Below are 20,261 nucleotides of genomic sequence, written 5' to 3' on the forward strand. Positions count from 1 at the left end.
GAAACATATTTTCCGTATTTTCACTGGTGTCTTGCCGGACTACTTTTTTTTAAATTCTGCCAGTACACAAAATTTAAGGGAAAGTCTTTCAAATTTTAATGTCAAAAAAGAAAAAATGTACATATTAATAAACAGAATATTCAAGTTTTTTCTATAAATACATGATTTATTTTCATCTTGTGGCATGGAAATTACCATATTTCACTCGTGGCTACCGCCACTCATGAAATATTTATTTTCATACCACTCGATGAAAATAAATCATGTATTTATAGAAAAAACTTGAATATCCTCTATAGCCGAGGCGATCAAATTGTATGGAATCCACATTCATTTGATAAATAAATATGGGTTCCACACTGATTTGATTGACAATATTAAATCCACACTTATTTGATTACACAATATTGAATCCACTTTTATTTCATATCCTCTGATATAAAAGTGGTGGTGACTGACTGACTTACCGTCACTGGTCATAAATGAATAGATTCCTTGTGTGTGTTCGCCACATCTGCAGTTCGACTGAGTATGTAATTTTGATCCGCTTGCAATGGTCGTTGACGTATAAGGGCATACCCCAGCGTTACTTGTAGGTGCAGCCACCGACTGACCAGATATGTAACCCTGAATGAATAAAATTATACATTTATTAGAATGTAGGTCTCTATATTCTAGGAAGGCGTATCTTTTACTTAAATGGGGCGTATCTTATCTTTTTCAATAAGGTGTGTCTTGAAAAATATACATTCTAAATCCTAGGTAAGTTACATATTAAAATAAAAGACAATGCTTGTATTCAAAATGTTGATTTAAATAAAAAAATTTACTTTTTACATTTCATTACCGTTGAGTATTGTGTTGCTGCCCCAGGAATTCCAGCCGGATCATTATAAAGAAATATTATATGGGTCTCGCCTGCATCGTTGACAGCAAGAATTCCTTGATAGTAATATCTCTACAAACACAACAACAATAAACATAAATATTGATCGGTGAAGCTGCATGCCTCCAGATGAGACAAAATAGTTCAAGGAAATCAAATTTGAGAAAAGAGTTTAAAGATTTCAGAAAAAGAAATCGGTTCAAGATTTAATCAATGATTTACATGTTATGTGCGATTATTGACTCATTTGCTGTACTCATAACCATCACTTACGCATTAAGAGCTATTTTTATATATAGTAACCATTTTAGTAGTTTGTTGTTTTGCTGTTGTTGTTTTTTTTTCTTTTTCTTTTTTATCTCCATTATTAATTTTTTCCCCGTTTTTCTTTTTTTTTAACACAAACAGTGTTACACTTATTTTCTTCAAGATAGACATTTTACTATAGATTTGTAAAAACAAGATATAGTGTGTTAAAGAATAATGAGTGTGTTTTAAACCCCGGAACATGTAACTCCTGCAATTATATTTGATAATAACATTGATTACAAAATCCTTAACAAAATCATTGACCCAATTGGGAAATTTTGTAGTATTAGACTTGACGAGTTAAGGGCAGAGCATTACTCTAGTTAATTCATATGACACAAATTCTGATAAACACAAATTTTTCATTGACAGGCTGGAGAATGATTCATATTTATTACATACACTGTACTTATAAATGAAACATTGAGAAATATTGATGAAATAAAATGCGTATTTTCATTTTCCATATTTTCACTGTAAAAATTTATTTTTCACTGCAGTGAAACATATTTTCCGTATTTTCACTGGTACCTTGCCGGACTACTTTCTTTAAAATTCTGCTAGTATACAAAATTTAAGGGAAAGTCTTTCAAATTTTAATGTCAAAAAAAAGAGAAAAATGTATATAATAAACAGAAAATTCAAGTTTTTTCTATAAATACATGATTTATTTTCATCTTGTGGCATGAAAATTACCATATTACACTCGTGGCTACCGCCACTCGTGAAAATATTTATTTTCATACCACTCGATGAAAAATAAATCATGTATTTATAGAAAAAACTTGAATATCCTCTATAGCCGAGGCGATTAAATTGTATGGAATCCACATTCATTTGATAAATAAATATGGGTTCCACACTGATTTGATTGACAATATATATTATGTCATGAAAATAATTTTGTGTTAGACCCATTAAAAGACTACTTTAACTACAAAAATATAAATAACAGGAAAGCTACAGATACGTTATTGTTTAATATAGGTCAAAGTGATACGTTTGACTCGTTTCGCATGGAGTAAACGCACGCCTCTTCAACAAGAAAAAATAGATTTTTTCTAAATTATACTTGTAATGTTTTCATTATAACAAGCGACCAATCGGACCATATTGTAACATTGAACCTAAAATTTCATGACTTTAAACATGGATAAAGTGTTGTTATTATTAAAGGACATTATCTATTTAAATTCTAAATAGACGTGTATTACTCTTTTATCTTGAACTTACATATTAAGTGGTTAAGATGATTATTTCAATATATGTATAAAAAAATTGATGAAATAAAAAATAAACAATATGCATTACCAATTTATAATGTTAACAAAAAAAAAATGAAAAAATTTTTTTTATATTTTCTTTGGGGAATTTTTTTAAAAATTTTCCCAAAAAAAATATCAATTTTTTTTAAGGAAATTTTGGTTTGGGACATCTATATCATATAGTAGTTATAGTTTTGTAGAGAAGAAAACTTATTCAAACCAAGTAAATATCTTTAAATATATAAATAATTTAGAAGCCGATTTGGCTACAGATAAAATGCCTTCGGGACTTTCAAACAGAGCTTCAAAATTTTATTGGATCCAGAGTTAAATGGATTGTTGAAGTTGAAAAACAGTTGAAAACAAAATACATTTCTAAAACTGTTAATGCAATTTAAAAGGATGACAGAACAATTGTTACAGAACAAACAGAACAAACATACAGAACAAACAGAACAAACAGCAATACTCAAAGAATTAAAAAAATCTATTTATTGCAAAAATACACAATGAAAATGACGATTCTTTTGATAATTTTATTTCAAAGATAGAAGCATCTGTACTAAATAAAACAGAATCAAATGCTTTAGAATGTGAACTCAGCTATACAGAAGGACCTTTAGTATACATAACATGAACAATAGTAAGAGTTCAGGATCTTTGGGTTTCAGTGCAGATTTTTATACAGTATTTGGAGCAAAATAGGAGTTTTTGTTGTTAGAGCTATTAATAATGCATATGAATCTGGCAAAATGTCCATCAAAATTAAAGGTAGATTTATTGGAGAAAATTCAAGACTTATATATGACATTGTGCATTATATGGAAGACAAAGAGAAACAGATATCCATGAACTTCTCCGTTTAATTGATTTAGTGAAAAAAACTTTGATTCTTTGTCCTGGTCGTTCAAGCAATTCCTTAAATCAGGGACTCAATGTATTATAGGATTTTGTGCAATTATCGAGATTAAAGGTCCATTTTTGAAAAATAAAAACAAATCAGCATTTACATGGTTAAAACAAATTAAAGGCCTTATTGTGTCAAAGGCTGCAAAATAAAAATAAAAAACAAAACAAACATAGCCGCCAACATTATTCATTTTACAGCATATTTCCAAATTCAAAGATAAATATATCAGAAGTCACACGTTAAAAAAGTTTGTTGAATCTATGTGTTAATAAGATACATAAATTAAAAAAAACAACATAAAATGAAAGATTAAGTTACTCACCGTCAGGCTGCGTTTTGTAATATCTTTCTTCCTCCGTACCTTGCCAGCCTGTTAAAAAGAATTCTTTAAAGTTTTTAATCACTCTAATTTATTCTCAAAAGAAGTGGTTACAGATATGAATTTAAATAATATTCGTAATAAAAAACCCCTTTTCAAGTTGTAACAAATTCTTATTTTATGGTCAGGGGCATATTTTCCAATTCCTACGGTGGGGGTTTCCCTTTTGGGAAAAATAGTTTATTTTTTATTTCGGTTTTTACCCGGGGATGGGGCCCATTTGGGACGATGGTAAAAACGGACGGTTTTCGAAAGACACGGGTGATAATAACACGATGGTACGATGGTGAAATCGCGAAGTCACGATGATACCATGGTAAAAAAGCGCTGTTATATCGCGTTTTCACCATCGTACCATCGCGTTTTCACCATCGTACCATGGCGTTTTCACCATCGTACCATCGCTCCATCGTGTTTTCACCATCGTATCATCGCTATTTTACCATCGTGTTTTCACCATCGTACCATCGCGCTTTCAATATCATGCCATCGCGTTTTCACCATCGTACCATTGCAATTTCATTACCTTCATGCTTTCACCATCGGACCATCGCGTTTTCACCATTATACCATCGCGATTTCAACATCGTGCCATTGCACTTTCACCATCGTGCCATTGCGATTTCACCATCGCTTCATCATTGCACCATCGCTTTTTTGAACATCGTGCTATCGTGTTTTCACCATCATACCATCGCATTTTTACCATCGTGCCACCGCGTTTTACCATCGTGCTATCGCGCTATCGCGATTTCACCGTCGTACATTGCGTTTTCATCATCGTACCATCGTGTTTTTCACCATCGTGGCCATTGCGTTTTGCACCATCGTACCATCGTGCATCGAGGGTACAGACTGTCAAAACGGAACACCGTATTTTGCACTGGTCTGTGAAGTTTCCTGAAGCCCTCCACTGTATGCCCATAAACTTTGTTTCAGTCATAACTATGAAAATTTGACATTAGAAAACCAAGTTAATTGCATGGGTCAGGGACTGTTACTGACTTCTTCTTTTTCCTTTTTTTTTTTTTTTTTTTTTTTTTTTTTGGATTTTCAGGCAAAATTGTAATAATTATTCTTCCTTCCACGCATAAACACCTCTCATGCGTGAAAATCACTACTTAATATTCGATGAAATCATGATTTTCATTGTTTCAGATTTATTCAATATAATTTTGAGCCATATTATGGAAATAGTTGACTAACTTTAATGATCTGTACAGTACGGATATATCATCGTAAACGAATGATTCTCATCAAATGAAATCACATTCTCAGATTCTGATTGTTCAGTTATGGTCCTTGACAAAATTAGAATAGACATTACCCGGGGGAAAAGTTTCAAATCGAGTGTGTGCCTATGACATTACAGCATCAGCACAATCGAATCGAATTCAAAAAAACCGAACCCTTTAACATTGCTTTATCTCATTTAAATTTAAATCAGCCAAGCTCCTACATAAATTTACCGCAACAAAAATATCCCTGAAATGTCAAATTTTAATTTCGACATTTTACATATATCTGCAATCCTTATAATGGCTCACTACGTCTTATTGTTATGGACTGTTATTTTCCTTCTAACTACGCCTTTCATATAGCGATCCTTCTTATGACGTTAATCTTATCTTACTTTTGACTTCGTGGGACTATTATTCAATCATTTGCTCCCGGCATTGCCGTATGCAAAAACGCCCGCTTTGAATTATGGGAACCAACATTTTACAAAATGGCTCCGCCTATAGCCGATAGGTTCTCATCTTCAAAGCGCAGCGGATTTGCATAAAGCAAAGCTGGGAGCCACGTTTGAATTTGCCGACAGATTTTGTAAATGGAGTGAAACGGCGAAAATCTCGATGTTTATTTCACCTGTTGCGTTGTTTATATTGACGTTGAAGTTTAAAATTGTGCATCATCATGAAGAATTATCTTCTTTGTCGAGGGACCAAAGGATTATGTGAAAATATTGAAAATGGAATAAAGTACGTGGTGATTATGACGGTAGGTGTGAGGATATTTTCCGGCGAACATTTTTATCTTGTAAATTATTATAGACGTTGAAATATGATTTTTTTTTTCAAAACGGCTTACATCAAGATATTTATATATATAATCAGTACATGTGCTGGGATTGACAAATATACATTTTCTTTGGATGTTAAAGGCGTTTTGATATCCACACCCAAAGTGTCTGTGTTTTTACCACGCCTTATATATTACATCGACCTCACAACCTTATAGCTTTAATCACGCCTTATAATTATATTACATCGACCTCGCAACCTTATAGCTTTAACCACGCCTTATAATTACATTACATCGACCTCACACAACCTTATAACTTTTAATCACGCCTTATAATTATATTACATCGACCTCACAAACCTTATAGCTTTATCCACGGCTTATAATTACATTACATCGACCTCACAACTTTAGCTTTAATCACGCCTTATAATTATTATTACAATCGACCTCACAACCTTATAGCTTTTTAACCACGCCTTATAAAATTATATTACATCGACCTCACAACCTTATAGCTTTAACCACGCCTTATAATTATTATTACATCGACCTCACAACCTTATAGCTTTATCCACGCCTTATAATTATATTACATCGACCTCACAACCTTATAGCTTTATCCACGCCCTTTATAATTATTATTACATCGACCCTTACAACCTTAAATATTGCTTAAACCAGCCTTATAATTTATTAACATCGACCTCAATCTTATAGCTTTTATCCAGGCATTAAAATTATATTAGCAAGACCTCACAACCTTATAAGCTTTATCCACGCCTTATATAATTATATTACATCGACTCACCAACCTTATAGCTTTTATCCACGCCTTATAATTATAATTACATCGACCTCACAACACTTATAGCTTTTATCCACCGCTTTTATATAATTATATTACATCGACCTTCACAAACCTTCATAGCTTTAACCACGCCTTAATAATTAATTACATCGACCTCACAAACCTTATAGCTTTAACCACGCCTTATAATTACATTACAAATCGACCTCACAACCTTATATGCTTTACCACGCCTTATAATTATATTACATCGACTCACAACCTTATAGCTTTAATCCACGCCTTTTATAATATAGTTACATCGACCTCACAACCTTATAAGCTTTAACCACGACTTATAATTACATTACATCGACCTCACAACCTTATAGCTTTACTTAATTAAACTATGCTTTATAATTATATTAACATCGACCTCACAACCTTATAGCTTATCGCACGCCTATATAATTATATTATTGCATCGACCTCACAACCTTATAGCTTTATCCACGCCTTATAATTATATTACATCGACCTCACAACCTTATAGCTTTAACCACGCCTTATAATTATATTACATCGACCTCACAACCTTATAGCTTTATCCACGCCTTATAATTATATTACATTCGACCTCACAACCTTATAGCTTTAACCACGCCTTATAATTATATTACATCGACCTCACAACCTTATAGCTTTAACCAGCCTTTTATTACATTACATCGCCTCAAAACCTATAATTACCATTATTTATTACATCGACCTCACAACCTTATAGCTTTAATTAATTCCGCCTCAAAGCCTTATAGCTTTAACCACGCCTTATATTACATTAAATCGACCTCACAAAACCTTATAGCTTATAATTACATTATCCACGCCTTATAACGCCTTTTATATTAACATCGACTCCACAACCGCTTTAAACCACGCTTATATTTTATTTACATCGCCTCAAACCTTATAGCTTTAACCACGCCTTACTAATTATATTACAAAACGACCTTACAACCTTTTTAGCTTTAAGCCCAAAAAATAATTACATGACCAAACTTATTGCTTTTAAACACGCCTTTATAAATTATTAATGATTAAACCCTTATAGTTTAAACCCCTTTTTCATTAAAAGCCCCATTTTTTATTTAAAGTTAATTTATTCAACCCAAACTTTACTTATTTCCCCCCCAAAATTATATTAACGACCTCAAATAATTTTCCAGCCAAAAAAAAAAAAATATATTAATCGCTCCAAACCTTTAAAAAAGCTTTCCAGCCTTATTAAAATTACATTACATGATACAACCTTTATTACTTTTAAACCAGGGCTTAAATTTTTAATTTCATCGCTAAAACCCCAAGCTTTTTCCAGTTTAAAAATTAAAAAACCCCACAATTATCTTTAAACCCCCCTTAATATTAATTTTAAGACCTCAAACCTTTTTGCTTTAACCCACGCTTTATCATGTATATTATACTGATCTTTCATTTATTTTTAATCGTGACAAACAAATATAGTTCTTATTTCTGTCAGTATATCATTAACCACGCCTTATTTTATCCTTACAGCTTTTAACAGACGTGAACATATAAGACCGACGGTCACTCTTAGCTTTGAATTTTTCGCTCAAATGCTTGACTTTGACATGGATTTAAAGAACTGATAAAAAGAGTGAACGTTTTGGAGAAATCTTGTCCGAATTGGATCTGGACGCGCAGGTACAGGGTCAAAGATTGAAGAACACGGACCGGTTACGAAATGGCCGTACAATATATTCGAGGCGCTCCTGCCTGGAATAGCTATGATATAAATAACCATTTACGAGGTTAGTTTATGCATTTTTCTTGATGCGAAATATTAATCACCTTTCCTGCTCTATTTCAAAATATAATTTAGGAAATATTGTACATAAGAATCCCGGTGTATATTTCAAAGGCATATCTTTTTCAGGTATGCTCAGTTTATTATTTGAAATAAAGTAATTTATTGGGCATTAGCGAGAAAGTGTACTGATTCTTCATTTTGAGCACCCCAAAAATTTCCAATACTGAAATTTAGAGAATGCCGATCTTCAAAGTAAAGTTGTGGCGGTCATGCGATAAAAAGGGAAAGAACATCAAAACATTCGGCAATCTGATTAATACTCGGGGGCTTCGCCCCTTCGTACTAATCAGATAGCCTCGTTTTTCGATGCTCTTTCTATTACTTACACACTGTATAGTTTAACTGTATTTACAAGCACATTTGTGTAGTTGAAAAAACTATTATTAACCAATTCGAAAGTGAAACAGGAATACACATATTGACTACATTAATTGCTGAAAAACCTAAGCTATCCGTAAGTTGTAATGATCATGTTATAACTACATTGTGTAAATTCTGTTAACGCAATTTAAACTGCAGTCATGTCCTATGTTAAGACTCTGTAACAGAACTTTGTTTATACTTTTATATCATAAATCTGATGCTCAAATATTATAACCTCTACAGTGGACCTCTACATTTTTTTTTTCAAATTATAGTCCTCATGTCAAAATTGACCTTTTATGTATATGGTAAAAAATAAGAAAAAATTCTTTAAATCTACATAAGCTAAAGCTTACATTCCATAACTTAACAGCCATTTATTAAAGATCCAGATACTCAATTTTTAATGGTTTAATATCATAAATATAATGCTCAAATGAATATTTATCAATAGTGTACGTTCCAAAAAGCATTATTTGTAAAGATATTAACTAATTTACATTTCATGTTGATAAAGGGAGGTAATTAGAAAACTGCAACTTATAACTTTGGTAAAACCTTCTTTGAACATATGTTTTGCGTTAATTTTGTGTTAATGTATAAAAACAGTTACAACTACTTTACATCAGCCCTTAAAGCCATACCAGTCTTTCAATTAAAGAACGATTGTCGACAATATGGAAATCAGTGATAGCATTGTAAAAGCACAACGTGCGCACGCGGATAGGTATTCCGCATTTTGACCCTGGACTGGCTGGCTCGCATGAATAGTCTCGGAGCACATTAGTCTCACGAAATGTGACCGATGTGCTCGTTAACATTTGCGACAGTTTGAAATGACACAAATTTGTTCACACCTAATAGAAAGGACACTCGAAGCACATGTGTCTCACATTTTTCCATAAAATTCTAAACAGGTAATAATTATGCCGGTCCGTTTACCGGCTACCAGTCATTGTTCTGTGTTTTCTATATTTATAATACCGTTTGTAAGTCACTTCCGGTCGATCAAAAGCGTTCTGCCTCTGCATAGGAGTCATATATTAACTTAAGGAATATCCCTGTTCTGCATGTCACAATGAAAATTTCTACCAGTGCAATATCCAGAACCCTAACACATATGCAAAGAGTCCATTCATATCGTTGTGACACGTTTCTTTCCAATGCATAAAGTTTTATAAATGATTTCAGAAATATTATAAGCATAAGCAACAACAAGGTGGTGTCTTTGGTGGCATAAAGGGGACATTGGATTTTTTATTTATTACTTGCCTAGGCGATAGCTATTACGTGGCCATGCGATACCATGACGTGCGCGCACGATAGCAATTTCGTTCTAAAGGGGTATTTATAACGTGCGAACGCAATAACTATTACGTGCGCAAGCGGATAGGTATTCCGCATTTTGACCCTGGACGGGCTGGCTCGCATGAATAGTTCGCCGCCCCGAGTGAGTGTCAAACCTACAGCGGTTAAAGGCAAGTGAATTTCAATTTTATAATTGGTGGTTCTTTGACGTCATAGCAAAATATCTAAAATGATTTTACAGTTACAAATGTGACTCTAGAAATACTTCTTAAAAGATACATGACCCCTACTTTTCTCATAATTTTATATCAGTGTTGTCATATCTCTTCAAATGACATAAGGATTTGTTCTCTGAAATGGGTCTAGCTATGTTTTGTAGCTCTTTGGAAAAATGTCAGTTTCATATAGAATATAAATTGAAAACTATTTACGAAGGATTCCCTTGTCTCGCGTCGACGTACGAGATGCGAAGCAAGACGCGAGATTCCGGCGAGACGCGGAAAAATGGTAAAATAGAGAAAATAGCAATCCTTAAAGAAAGTGCAAAGCAGCAACATTAAAAATGTTGCAGGCTCGTTTTGACTGAGCCTGATCATGGACGGTACTGCCAAATGCAAACTACCGTCCGCGCCCCCATAGCACCAACATAAGCAGAATTCAACATTTTAACATGAAAATGGTGAAATTTTGAATCTAAAAACATCCGCAGATCGTTCAAATATCACCCAGTGTCTTCCGTTTGGACATAAGTTATATTTCTTGTCTCCCTTAACAGTTATGCATGATAGCACAATGGTTAAAGCGCGATCAGTTTGTACGATGGTACGATAATGAAAACACGACGTCACGATGATGAAACTGCGATGGAACGATAGCAAAATCATCATGATGCGATGACACGATGGTGAAAATAATGTCGCGTTTTCATCATCATGCCATCGTAGTTTCATCATCGTACCATCGTATTTTCACCATCGTAGCATCTTGTTTTCACCATTTTACCATCGTTGTTTTCACTATCGCACAATAGTAGTTTTACGTTCACACCATCGTGTTTTCACCATCGTAAAATCGCGTTTCATCATCGTACCTCCGTGCCGTCGCGCTTTCACCATTGTAAATCGTGAACGGGATTCCAATGTTTCAATGTTTGCCTTCAGGTTCAGCCAATCAAATTTCTTGCATTAGATATCTTAGAATAAATAGGTTTTAAATTGAAGATTTCATAAAAAGGCAGTATCTTATTAATTCTGCACAACACCTTAAATTAGGTAATATGTCAGCCAAAAAGTTTTCATTTATCATTCCATCGGTTCAAAAAAGATGCAGAAGACACACAATTTTGATATTAATACAAAATGAGAAGTAGTTTCAATTTCCTTCCACTGTTCAGAAGATACAGACCAGAAACGAAACAGAGGGACGGGCAGACAACCAGGTGCATAGCAATATACGCCGTAATTCTTTTAAGAGTATAATTATGTTGGACCAAATGTCGTATAACGGAGGAAGAACTCACGGATGTTACATACTTTTAATATACAAATACAAACACACAAGTGAACGAGTGGAATACCAAAGCCGAACTCCTCCTTCTGACATTTGAGAATAGTATATATAATATCAACCTGTCCTAAGGACATTTTATAATGTATATAAATACACACGTTTTAGAGTTACATATATTAATCATTTTGACATAAGATCAGTCCGCATGTATCCTGCACTATAATATTCATAAATCAAAGTCATGTTCCATAGTGCACATTATGAAATAAAAACCTTAATATATGTATATACATGTTGACTTGTCATTCTTTTTTAATATAGCGTGTATGACTCATTAGCCTGTGCAACCAGCTATACGAACAAACACTAAATATCCTTAATTACTTTTTTACTTCTAACTACTTCAACTGATATAAATTTATTAATAAATATTTCACTTTATCAATTAAGAAAAGAAAAATAATGTTCTAAAATATCAAAATATTTACAATAGCTTGACATATTGACCACGTGACAATAAGAGCTTCTTTCACGTCCGACAGTGAATCCCTGTATCCATCCGCCTTACAGTCGCCAATTATGTTTGCAATTCTCTGTAAGTCGCACTTTGATTGCCCAATAGCTTTATCACCAGCGCTGAAATCCATACAAGTATATACAATAGTAATATGCTACGGCTTCTCAAAAACGCTCCCAATGGACTTAAATGCTTTTTATTTTAAGAAATCGTTAGAATATCAAAGAATAATGAAGCGCACCAAAGATTGGCTTTAGTACTTGATATGAATATAAAAATCGTTTAAATTTTTACTGCCTAATATAGTCCTGAAAACGGGATTCCTTAATGCCTCCACTCGAACTTCCAAAAAAAATAAATCCCGTTTTAATGCTTAAACCAGACACTCTACTCGCTCACGAAAAGTAGGCCAACAAACCCAGACTCACGTCGCTTCTTTTATACTGTTTAAATGTGTTCAGAATTTTGACTTCTGATAAACGTTTATCTTTTACGGCGTCAGTTTGACGTCAATCTATAAGTGAAATGATATACATGTACTTCGTAACGGAACAAAATTTTCGACCATTTAATGTACTACTGCTTAATATGAATAAACAAGCGCATGCGCATAATTATATAGTAAACACATGCTCACACGCATGCGCCAATACTTACTCTACCACAGAAGCCGCCGTCAGATGTTTGTATGTAAATTTGTACTGTAAACCGGCTTCCTCCTTGAACCAAAGTGGTGTTGCAAATGCTTGGTTGAGAATGCCAAATACTGAGGCAAAATAATAAATAAATTGAATTTGCACATTAAACATTAAACCAAATAGTCAGGTGATTTTGCTGAATCTGCACAAGTAAAAGAGGAAAGAAATTTACTTTTGAATGTTCAAATATGAAGTCGAAATAACCAGGGATTCGAAAACCCTTAAGTCAAAAGTCAGAAGTTTCAGCTACTGGACCTGAGTGGAGTCGCCCTGGTGATATAATATTCTTAAAACAAGTAAAAATGAAATTGATTTAAAGCAAACCTGCGACAAGAAGAGATTTTTTTCAAAATCAGTATAATATAGAAACGGTTGGTGTGATATGCATACACTGTTTGTTTAACCATACATCGTTTCTATGAAATGCATACATCAGTGGTATGAAATACACACAGCTTTGGTAGTAAAGTACTTCATTTCCATGCAGACGTATTCTTTGTGAACGCGTTTTGTTCTTTTTTGTTTTCTTTTTTTTTGTTTGTTTGTTTTGTTTGTTTTTTGTTTGTTTTTTTTCGTTCTGTGCGAAACAATGCAGGTCGATTACACAGATTCGTATATCCTGTATCCAGTCACTAACTAACCCTGTTACTATTTATATCCCGTTTTTGAACCGCCTCTGTGGTCGAGGGGTTAGAGTCGATGATTTCTAATCCAGTTAGCTCTCTGGCGTGGGTTCGACCCCCGGGAGATGCTTTAGTAGTTTAGCGCGGAGGAAGGTAGTCTAGTACTGGTGTAACACTTCAGGAACGATGGTTAGGAAACTACCCGCCTATATGACTGAAATACTGTTGGAAAAAGGCGTTAAATGAAACAAACAAACAAATATCCCTTTTTGAAATAAGAAATAGCCCTGTTAATATTTATATTCAGTATCGAGTCATTAACTAACCCTGTTACAATTTATATCCCGTATCGAGTCAATAACTAACCTTGTTACTATTTATATCCCGTATGAGTCAATAACTAATCCTGTAATTATTTATATCCCGTATCGAGTCACTAACTAACCTTGTAACTATTTATATCCCGTAACCAGTCACTAAGTAACCCTGTTACAATTTATATCCCGTATCGAGTCACTAACTAACCCTGTAACTATTTATATCCCGTATTGAGTCAATAACTAATCCTGCAATTATTTATATCCCGGATCGAGTCAATAACTAGCCCTGTTACTATTTAAATCCCGTATCGAGTCACTAACTAAACCCTGTTACCTTTTACACCCCGTATCTAGTCAATAACTTACCCTGTTACTATTTATATCCCGTATCTAGTCAATAACTATTTCTGTTACTATTTATTTCCTGTATTGAGTCAATAACTAACCCTGTTACTATTTATATCCCGTATCTAGTCAATAACTATTTCTTTTACTATTTGCATCCTGTACTGAGTCAATAACTAACCCTGTTACTATTTATATCCCGTATCGTGTCACTAAACTAGCCCTGTTATTATTTATATCCCGTATCCAGTCAATACCTAACTCTGTTACTCTTCATATCCCGTATCAAGTCAGTACCTATACCTGTTATTATTTACATCCCGTATCGAGTCACTTACTAACCATCTAATCATGCCAGACTGTTCATTACCTCGCTGATCACATATATATTTACTCTTCTACACACTCTGAAGTAGCGTATGTTTAATCAGATGGCCGTGAAGTACGCGGGGTAACGGGCTAGCAGTCTAGCGGGCTAACAGTGTAAACTGGGCGGGCTAGCAGTCTAGCGGTCTAGCAGTGTGAACTGGGCGGGCTGGCGGACCAGCGGGATAAACTCTAAAACTTAAACTGATTCAACATGAAAACGTTATGATACATTTCCTAGCAGTGTGAAGTGGGCCGACTAACAGTGTAGCGGGCTAGCAGTGTGAGCTGAGCGGGCTGGCAGGCCAGCGGGATAAACTACTTAATTGAATCAACATGAAAACGTTATGAAACATTTCCTAGCAGTGTGAAGTGGTCGGGCTAAAGGTGTAACGGGCGAGCAGTGTGAAATGGGCGGGCTGGCGAGCTAAACTTTAATATAAAATGTACTTAATTGAATCCTCATTAAAACCTCATGATACATTTCCTAACAGTGTGAAGTGGGCGGGCTGGCGGACCAGCGGGATATTTTTTAATACTTAATTGAATCCATATTAAAACCTCACGATACATTTCCTGGCAGTGTGAAGTGGGCGGGCCTACAGTGTAGCGAGCTAGCAGTGCGAACTTGGCGGAGCAGCGGGCTAAACTTTAATACTTAATTGAATCAACAATAAAACCTCATGATACATTTCCTAGCAGTGTGAAGTGGGCAGGCTAGCAGTGTAACGGGCTAGCAGTGTGAACTGAGCGGGTTGTCAGGCTAGTGGGATAACTGATTGAACATCAAAACGTTATGACACATTACCTGGCAGTGTGATGTGGATGGGCTAACAGTGTAGCGGGATAGCAGTGTGAACTTGGCGGACCAGCGGGATAAACTTTAATACTTAATTGAATCAACATTAAAACCTCATGATGCATTTCCTAGCAGTGTGAAGTGGGCGGGCTAACAGTGTAGCGGGCTAGCAGTGTGAACTGAGCGGACTGGCGGATCAGCGAGCTAAACTTTAATACTTAATTGAATCAATATTAAAACGTTATGATACATTTCCTAGCAGTGTGAAGTGGGCGGGCTAACAGTGTAGCGGGCTAGCAGTGTGAACTGAGCGGGCTGGCGGGCCAGCGGGCTAAACTTTAATACTTAATTGAATCAATATTAAAACGTCATGATACATTTCCTAGCAGTGTGAAGTGGGCGGGCTAACAGTGTAGCGGGCTAGCAGTGTGAACTGAGCGGGCTGGCGGGCCAGCGGGATAAACTTTAATACTTAATTGAATCAACATGAAAACGTTATGATACATTTCCTAGCAGTGTGAAGTGGGCGGGCTAACAGTGTAGCGGGCTAGCAGTGTGAACTGAGCGGGCTGGTAGGCCAGCGGGTAAAACTTTAATACTTAATTGAATCAACATGACAACGTTATGATACATTTCCTAGCGGTTTGAATTGGGCGGGCTAACAGTGTAGCGGAGCTAGCAGTGTGAACTAATTGGGCTGGCGGGCCAGTGGGCTTAACTTTAATACTTAATTGAATCAACATGAAAACGTTATGAAACCTTTCCTAGCAGTGTGAAGTGGGCGGGCTAACAGTGCAGCTGCCGAGCAGTGTGAAATGGGCGGGCTGGCGAGCTAAACTTTAATATAAAATGTACTTAATTGAATCCTCATTAAAACCTCATGATACATTTCCTAACAGTGTGAAGTGGGTGGGCTGACAGTGTAGCGGTCTAGCAGTGTGAACTGGGCGGGCTTGCGGGCCAGCGGGCTTTACTCTAAAACTTAACTGATTGAACATGAAAACGTTATGATACATTACCTGACAGTGTGAAGTGGGCGGGCGGGATGGCGGGCCTGCGGGCTAAACTTTAGTACTTAATTGAATCCACATAAAAACCTCATGATACATTTCCTAGCAGTGTGAAGTGGGCGGGCTGACAGTGTAGCGGTCTAGCAGTATGAACTGAGCGGGCTGGCGGGCCAGCGGGCTTTACTCTAAAACTTAACTGATTGAACATGAAAACGTTATGATACATTACCTGACAGTGTGAAGTGGGCGGGCGGGATGGCGGGCCTGCGGGCTAAACTTTAGTACTTAATTGAATCCACATTAAAACCTCATGATACATTTCCTAGCAGTGTGAAGTGGGCGGGCTGACAGTGTAGCGGTCTAGCAGTATGAACTGAGCGGGCCAGCGGGCTTTACTCTAAAACTTAACTGATTGAACATGAAAACGTTATGATACATTACCTGGCAGTGTAAAGTGTGTGGTCTTACAGTGTAGCGGGCTAGCAGTGTGAACTGGGCGGTCTGGCGGGCCAGCGGTCTAAACTTTAATACTTAATTGAATCCACATTAAAACCTCATGATATACTTCCTAGCAGTGTGAAGTTATCCCGCTAGACTGCTAGCCCGCCCAGTTTACACTGTTATCCCGCTAGACTGCTAGCCTGCTCAGTTCACACCGTTAGCCCGCTAGACTGCTTTCCCGTTACCCCGCGTACTTCACAACCATGTTTAATCAGTGCGTATGACTTAAGCAAACTGTATAGGCTATTAAATTGACAATTCAAACGACCATTTTGAATGTTTATCTTTCCCAATAAATTATGGAAGCCTAATATAGAATGTATATCACGTGATATATCAAATAATTAAAGAGTATTTTAAGTCGATGTGATATACGCAATGATAAAGGATGATCCAGATTTACGCCGAATTTGTTTATAATTCTGATTTTCTTCATAATATATATACCTGCACAAAGTTTGATGTTTTAAATATGCATGGGAAGAGCGAATCATGTTTGATTGTTTTAATTATTGTTTCCTTGTAAAAACATTATGTAGTGTTTGTTTTATGAACTTTTAATAAATATTGCATTTATGACTTAACAAGAAAGGGTTTTTTGTCACAAAAATATATGTCTCCCAAAACTAGGGATGGTATTGATCACTTCTGTGAATTGATGGTCGGAATCCATCTAGCAATTTGTCCTGGAAAAGCCGGAAAGGATTTTTCTATAGCTCTGACGACCATTTTGTCCAGCAAAGCAGACCTGGACGGCGATATGCATAACTTGGGATGGTACTGATCACTCTTGTGAAGTGTCATTGAAATCCTACCAGCATTTTGACCTGTGAAAGCCGGAGAAAATTGTTTATTGATAGATCTGGTGGCCATTTTTTGCAGCGAAGCGTAACGTATCGACGATATGCACACCACGGGATGGTAATGATTAATCCTGTAAAGTTTCATTGAAATTCCGCCCGGGGTTCGACATGTGAAAGTCGGACATTTTTTTCTATTTCACCTCTGCAGCGAAGCGGAACATTTCGTGGAGTTTCATTGCAATTCCACCAGCACTTTGACCTGTGAAAGCTGGACAAGCTGAATGCGGACGGACTTACAGACAAATGGACAGACGGACAGACGGCGTAGGCAAAAACAAAAGAAAAACAATAAAAACAAATAATTCCGGATCATGAACGTACTTGAACAGTTGTACAGATGTCGGATGGTGAAGATTTATAGGTATTGTGCTTTCTACGTGTTCCAACATATTTCCTGTTCGAATTTTATTGTTACTAGTAACTGACTACTTAATAAGTTTGTGATAATTTCTGATTCTGCGTGGTTTGATATATTAAATGCCAAAATACACCATTGTGTAGAAGTCTCTTTTTTTGTTTTGTTTTGTAAGAATTAATGAATCTCGAGCAAATATTTTGAAGTCTAGCGAAATCTCAAAATATCGTAATTTTAATTCAATATTTATTTGTCGTCAATTTGCATTTTCACATTGATTTTTAAGATTGTCGAAAGCTCGAAAACATGATGTAAGGTGTTGTATTTTCGCTTAATACTTTAGTCAAACCTATGTTAAATGTCACCTCACTGTAAATGTCACCATAAAAATAAAAGCCAATCTTCTATAACACTGCATTGATCAAAATAGCCTCAAAATAAAGGTCACTTGTCTGTACAGGCCAAGTAGGGTCTCTGCCTTGTATAACCCTTGTTCACAGGTTTCACTGTACATTGCAAAACAAATGAATTTATATGATGTTTGTCTTTTTACCAATCAATACTTACCGTCTGAAGTTCCATCGTACGCGGTGGTAGGGGAACCAGTATTTGAAAACAGCATCATACCATTGTCATAAATCTGAAAAAGAATAATAGAAGAAACCCTTCGAATGATTATAATGATTATAAAACATCGCTTTTTTCTACAATTTTAATGACATTAAGACAATGTTCTTGTTTTTTTCTTCAACCCTTTTGATGGGTGACCGAGCCGATGTAAATGGTTCAAACAAAACGTCGAAAAGAACAGGCTGCCAAGTGATAATAACTAACTATTTTACTAGTGATGGTGATGCTTTTGAAGTTTATACTCCTGGTCATGGCAATAAGCCACTTTGAATTAGCTACAGCTCAGTTCAGCCCCTGCATGGTTCTTGGGCAGGCTATCAAACAATGTACCTGTACTAGATTTCTTCAATTTCGCAAGAAACTGATATTAATTCTTTACACAGCAGAGAAGAGATACAGTGGGAATGACCAAAGAAAGAATTCCGAGGTCTATCACAAAGAGTACCTGCACTGTCTGGGAATCGAGCCCCGGCCTTCCGATTCAGTGTCACTCTTTTAATAGAGGGAACTGCGTATGTGCGGTGTGTGTGCGTGTGTGTGTGCGTGTGTGCGTGTGTGTGTGTGCGTGCGTGCGTGCGTGTGTGTGTCATACGCGCGGACCCCGGACATGTCACCAGTCATGTCATTAAAAAGTACTTATTATCAGAAGTAGTTGACCTAATTGACACGAACAAAATATAATATTGGTTATTTTGTTAATAATAGAATTGTGAGATGAGTTTAAAGCTTTGATTCGGTTAATAGCCAATTGTAAGTATATAAAAAGTGACTATTATGACGACTATTCGACCACGGATGTTTTTGTCGTGTTGAGAAGGCTGTTAAAAATGATAACATGACAAGGCATAACTTGTCAAACAATCTTATCTAAATCCAAATGCTTACCACGATGTTTGTCTGGTCGGTATTTGAAAATATCTTAAATGTGTTGGTAAACGTCACAGCCTCGCTTTGACCAAAAGCTGGATTTGTATCTGTGAACGTGTCAGCTTCTGAGTTATCTATTTCTACAGTGCTCGTAAATGCGTTTCTAAACAAGCCACTTTCTCGGCCATACTCGCACGCATGCGCTGTGAAGAGACAAACGCTTATTGCAACAATCCAGAACATCTGAAATGTAATAATATTACAAGTATAAGTACTTCCAAAAATGCTTGGAATCGCCGTTCATCCATGAATATAGAAATAATATTTCATTTCTTGCCAAATACCTTTATTCAATTTATTGTGTGTGATAATCATTCTGCCCTAGATGTGCTCAGTTATATTCTGATATTTTTTGTTGTTGTGGGTCAGAATGTAGGAGATATTGCCCATAAGAAAAATATCACAATAACTAAACGCGTAGTACAATTAGTTAGGATTCTTGCCTTACTTAATCAGTGCATCAATCGGCAAAAATAATAAGCTTGCGTATTTACACATTAAAAATGATGTCTGTGCACATTGTATAAATGGAATTTATGTTCTACACTCTGTCGACTGCTTTTCAATTTCTATTTTCTTAAAAGGACTATAACTGACCTGCTATATTATAGGTATAATATGATGCAATAAAAACACACATAGTATTAACCTCGCCCGGGAAAAAGCATTTATGAA

General features: G+C 35.7%; 1 protein-coding gene across 1 annotated transcript; it reads right to left on the reverse strand.

Moving 5' to 3' along the window:
* Nucleotides 1–203: 203 nt before the first annotated feature.
* LOC132714029 (uncharacterized) lies at nucleotides 204–18,671 on the reverse strand. Its single transcript, XM_060696761.1, has 6 exons — nucleotides 18,597–18,671; nucleotides 12,807–12,915; nucleotides 12,121–12,268; nucleotides 3,693–3,740; nucleotides 848–958; nucleotides 204–627 (listed from the first exon to the last, which is right to left on the reverse strand). The coding sequence occupies exons 1-6, from the start codon at nucleotides 18,652–18,654 to the stop codon at nucleotides 331–333; spliced, it is 771 nt and encodes a 256-aa protein (XP_060552744.1). The 5' UTR covers nucleotides 18,655–18,671; the 3' UTR covers nucleotides 204–330.
* Between the last annotated feature and the right edge of the window lie 1,590 nt (nucleotides 18,672–20,261).

The sequence above is a fragment of the Ruditapes philippinarum genome, unplaced genomic scaffold (assembly GCF_026571515.1).
Source record: "Ruditapes philippinarum isolate M1 unplaced genomic scaffold, ASM2657151v2 ctg4581_1_1_1_1, whole genome shotgun sequence".
Lineage (NCBI taxonomy): Eukaryota > Metazoa > Mollusca > Bivalvia > Venerida > Veneridae > Ruditapes > Ruditapes philippinarum.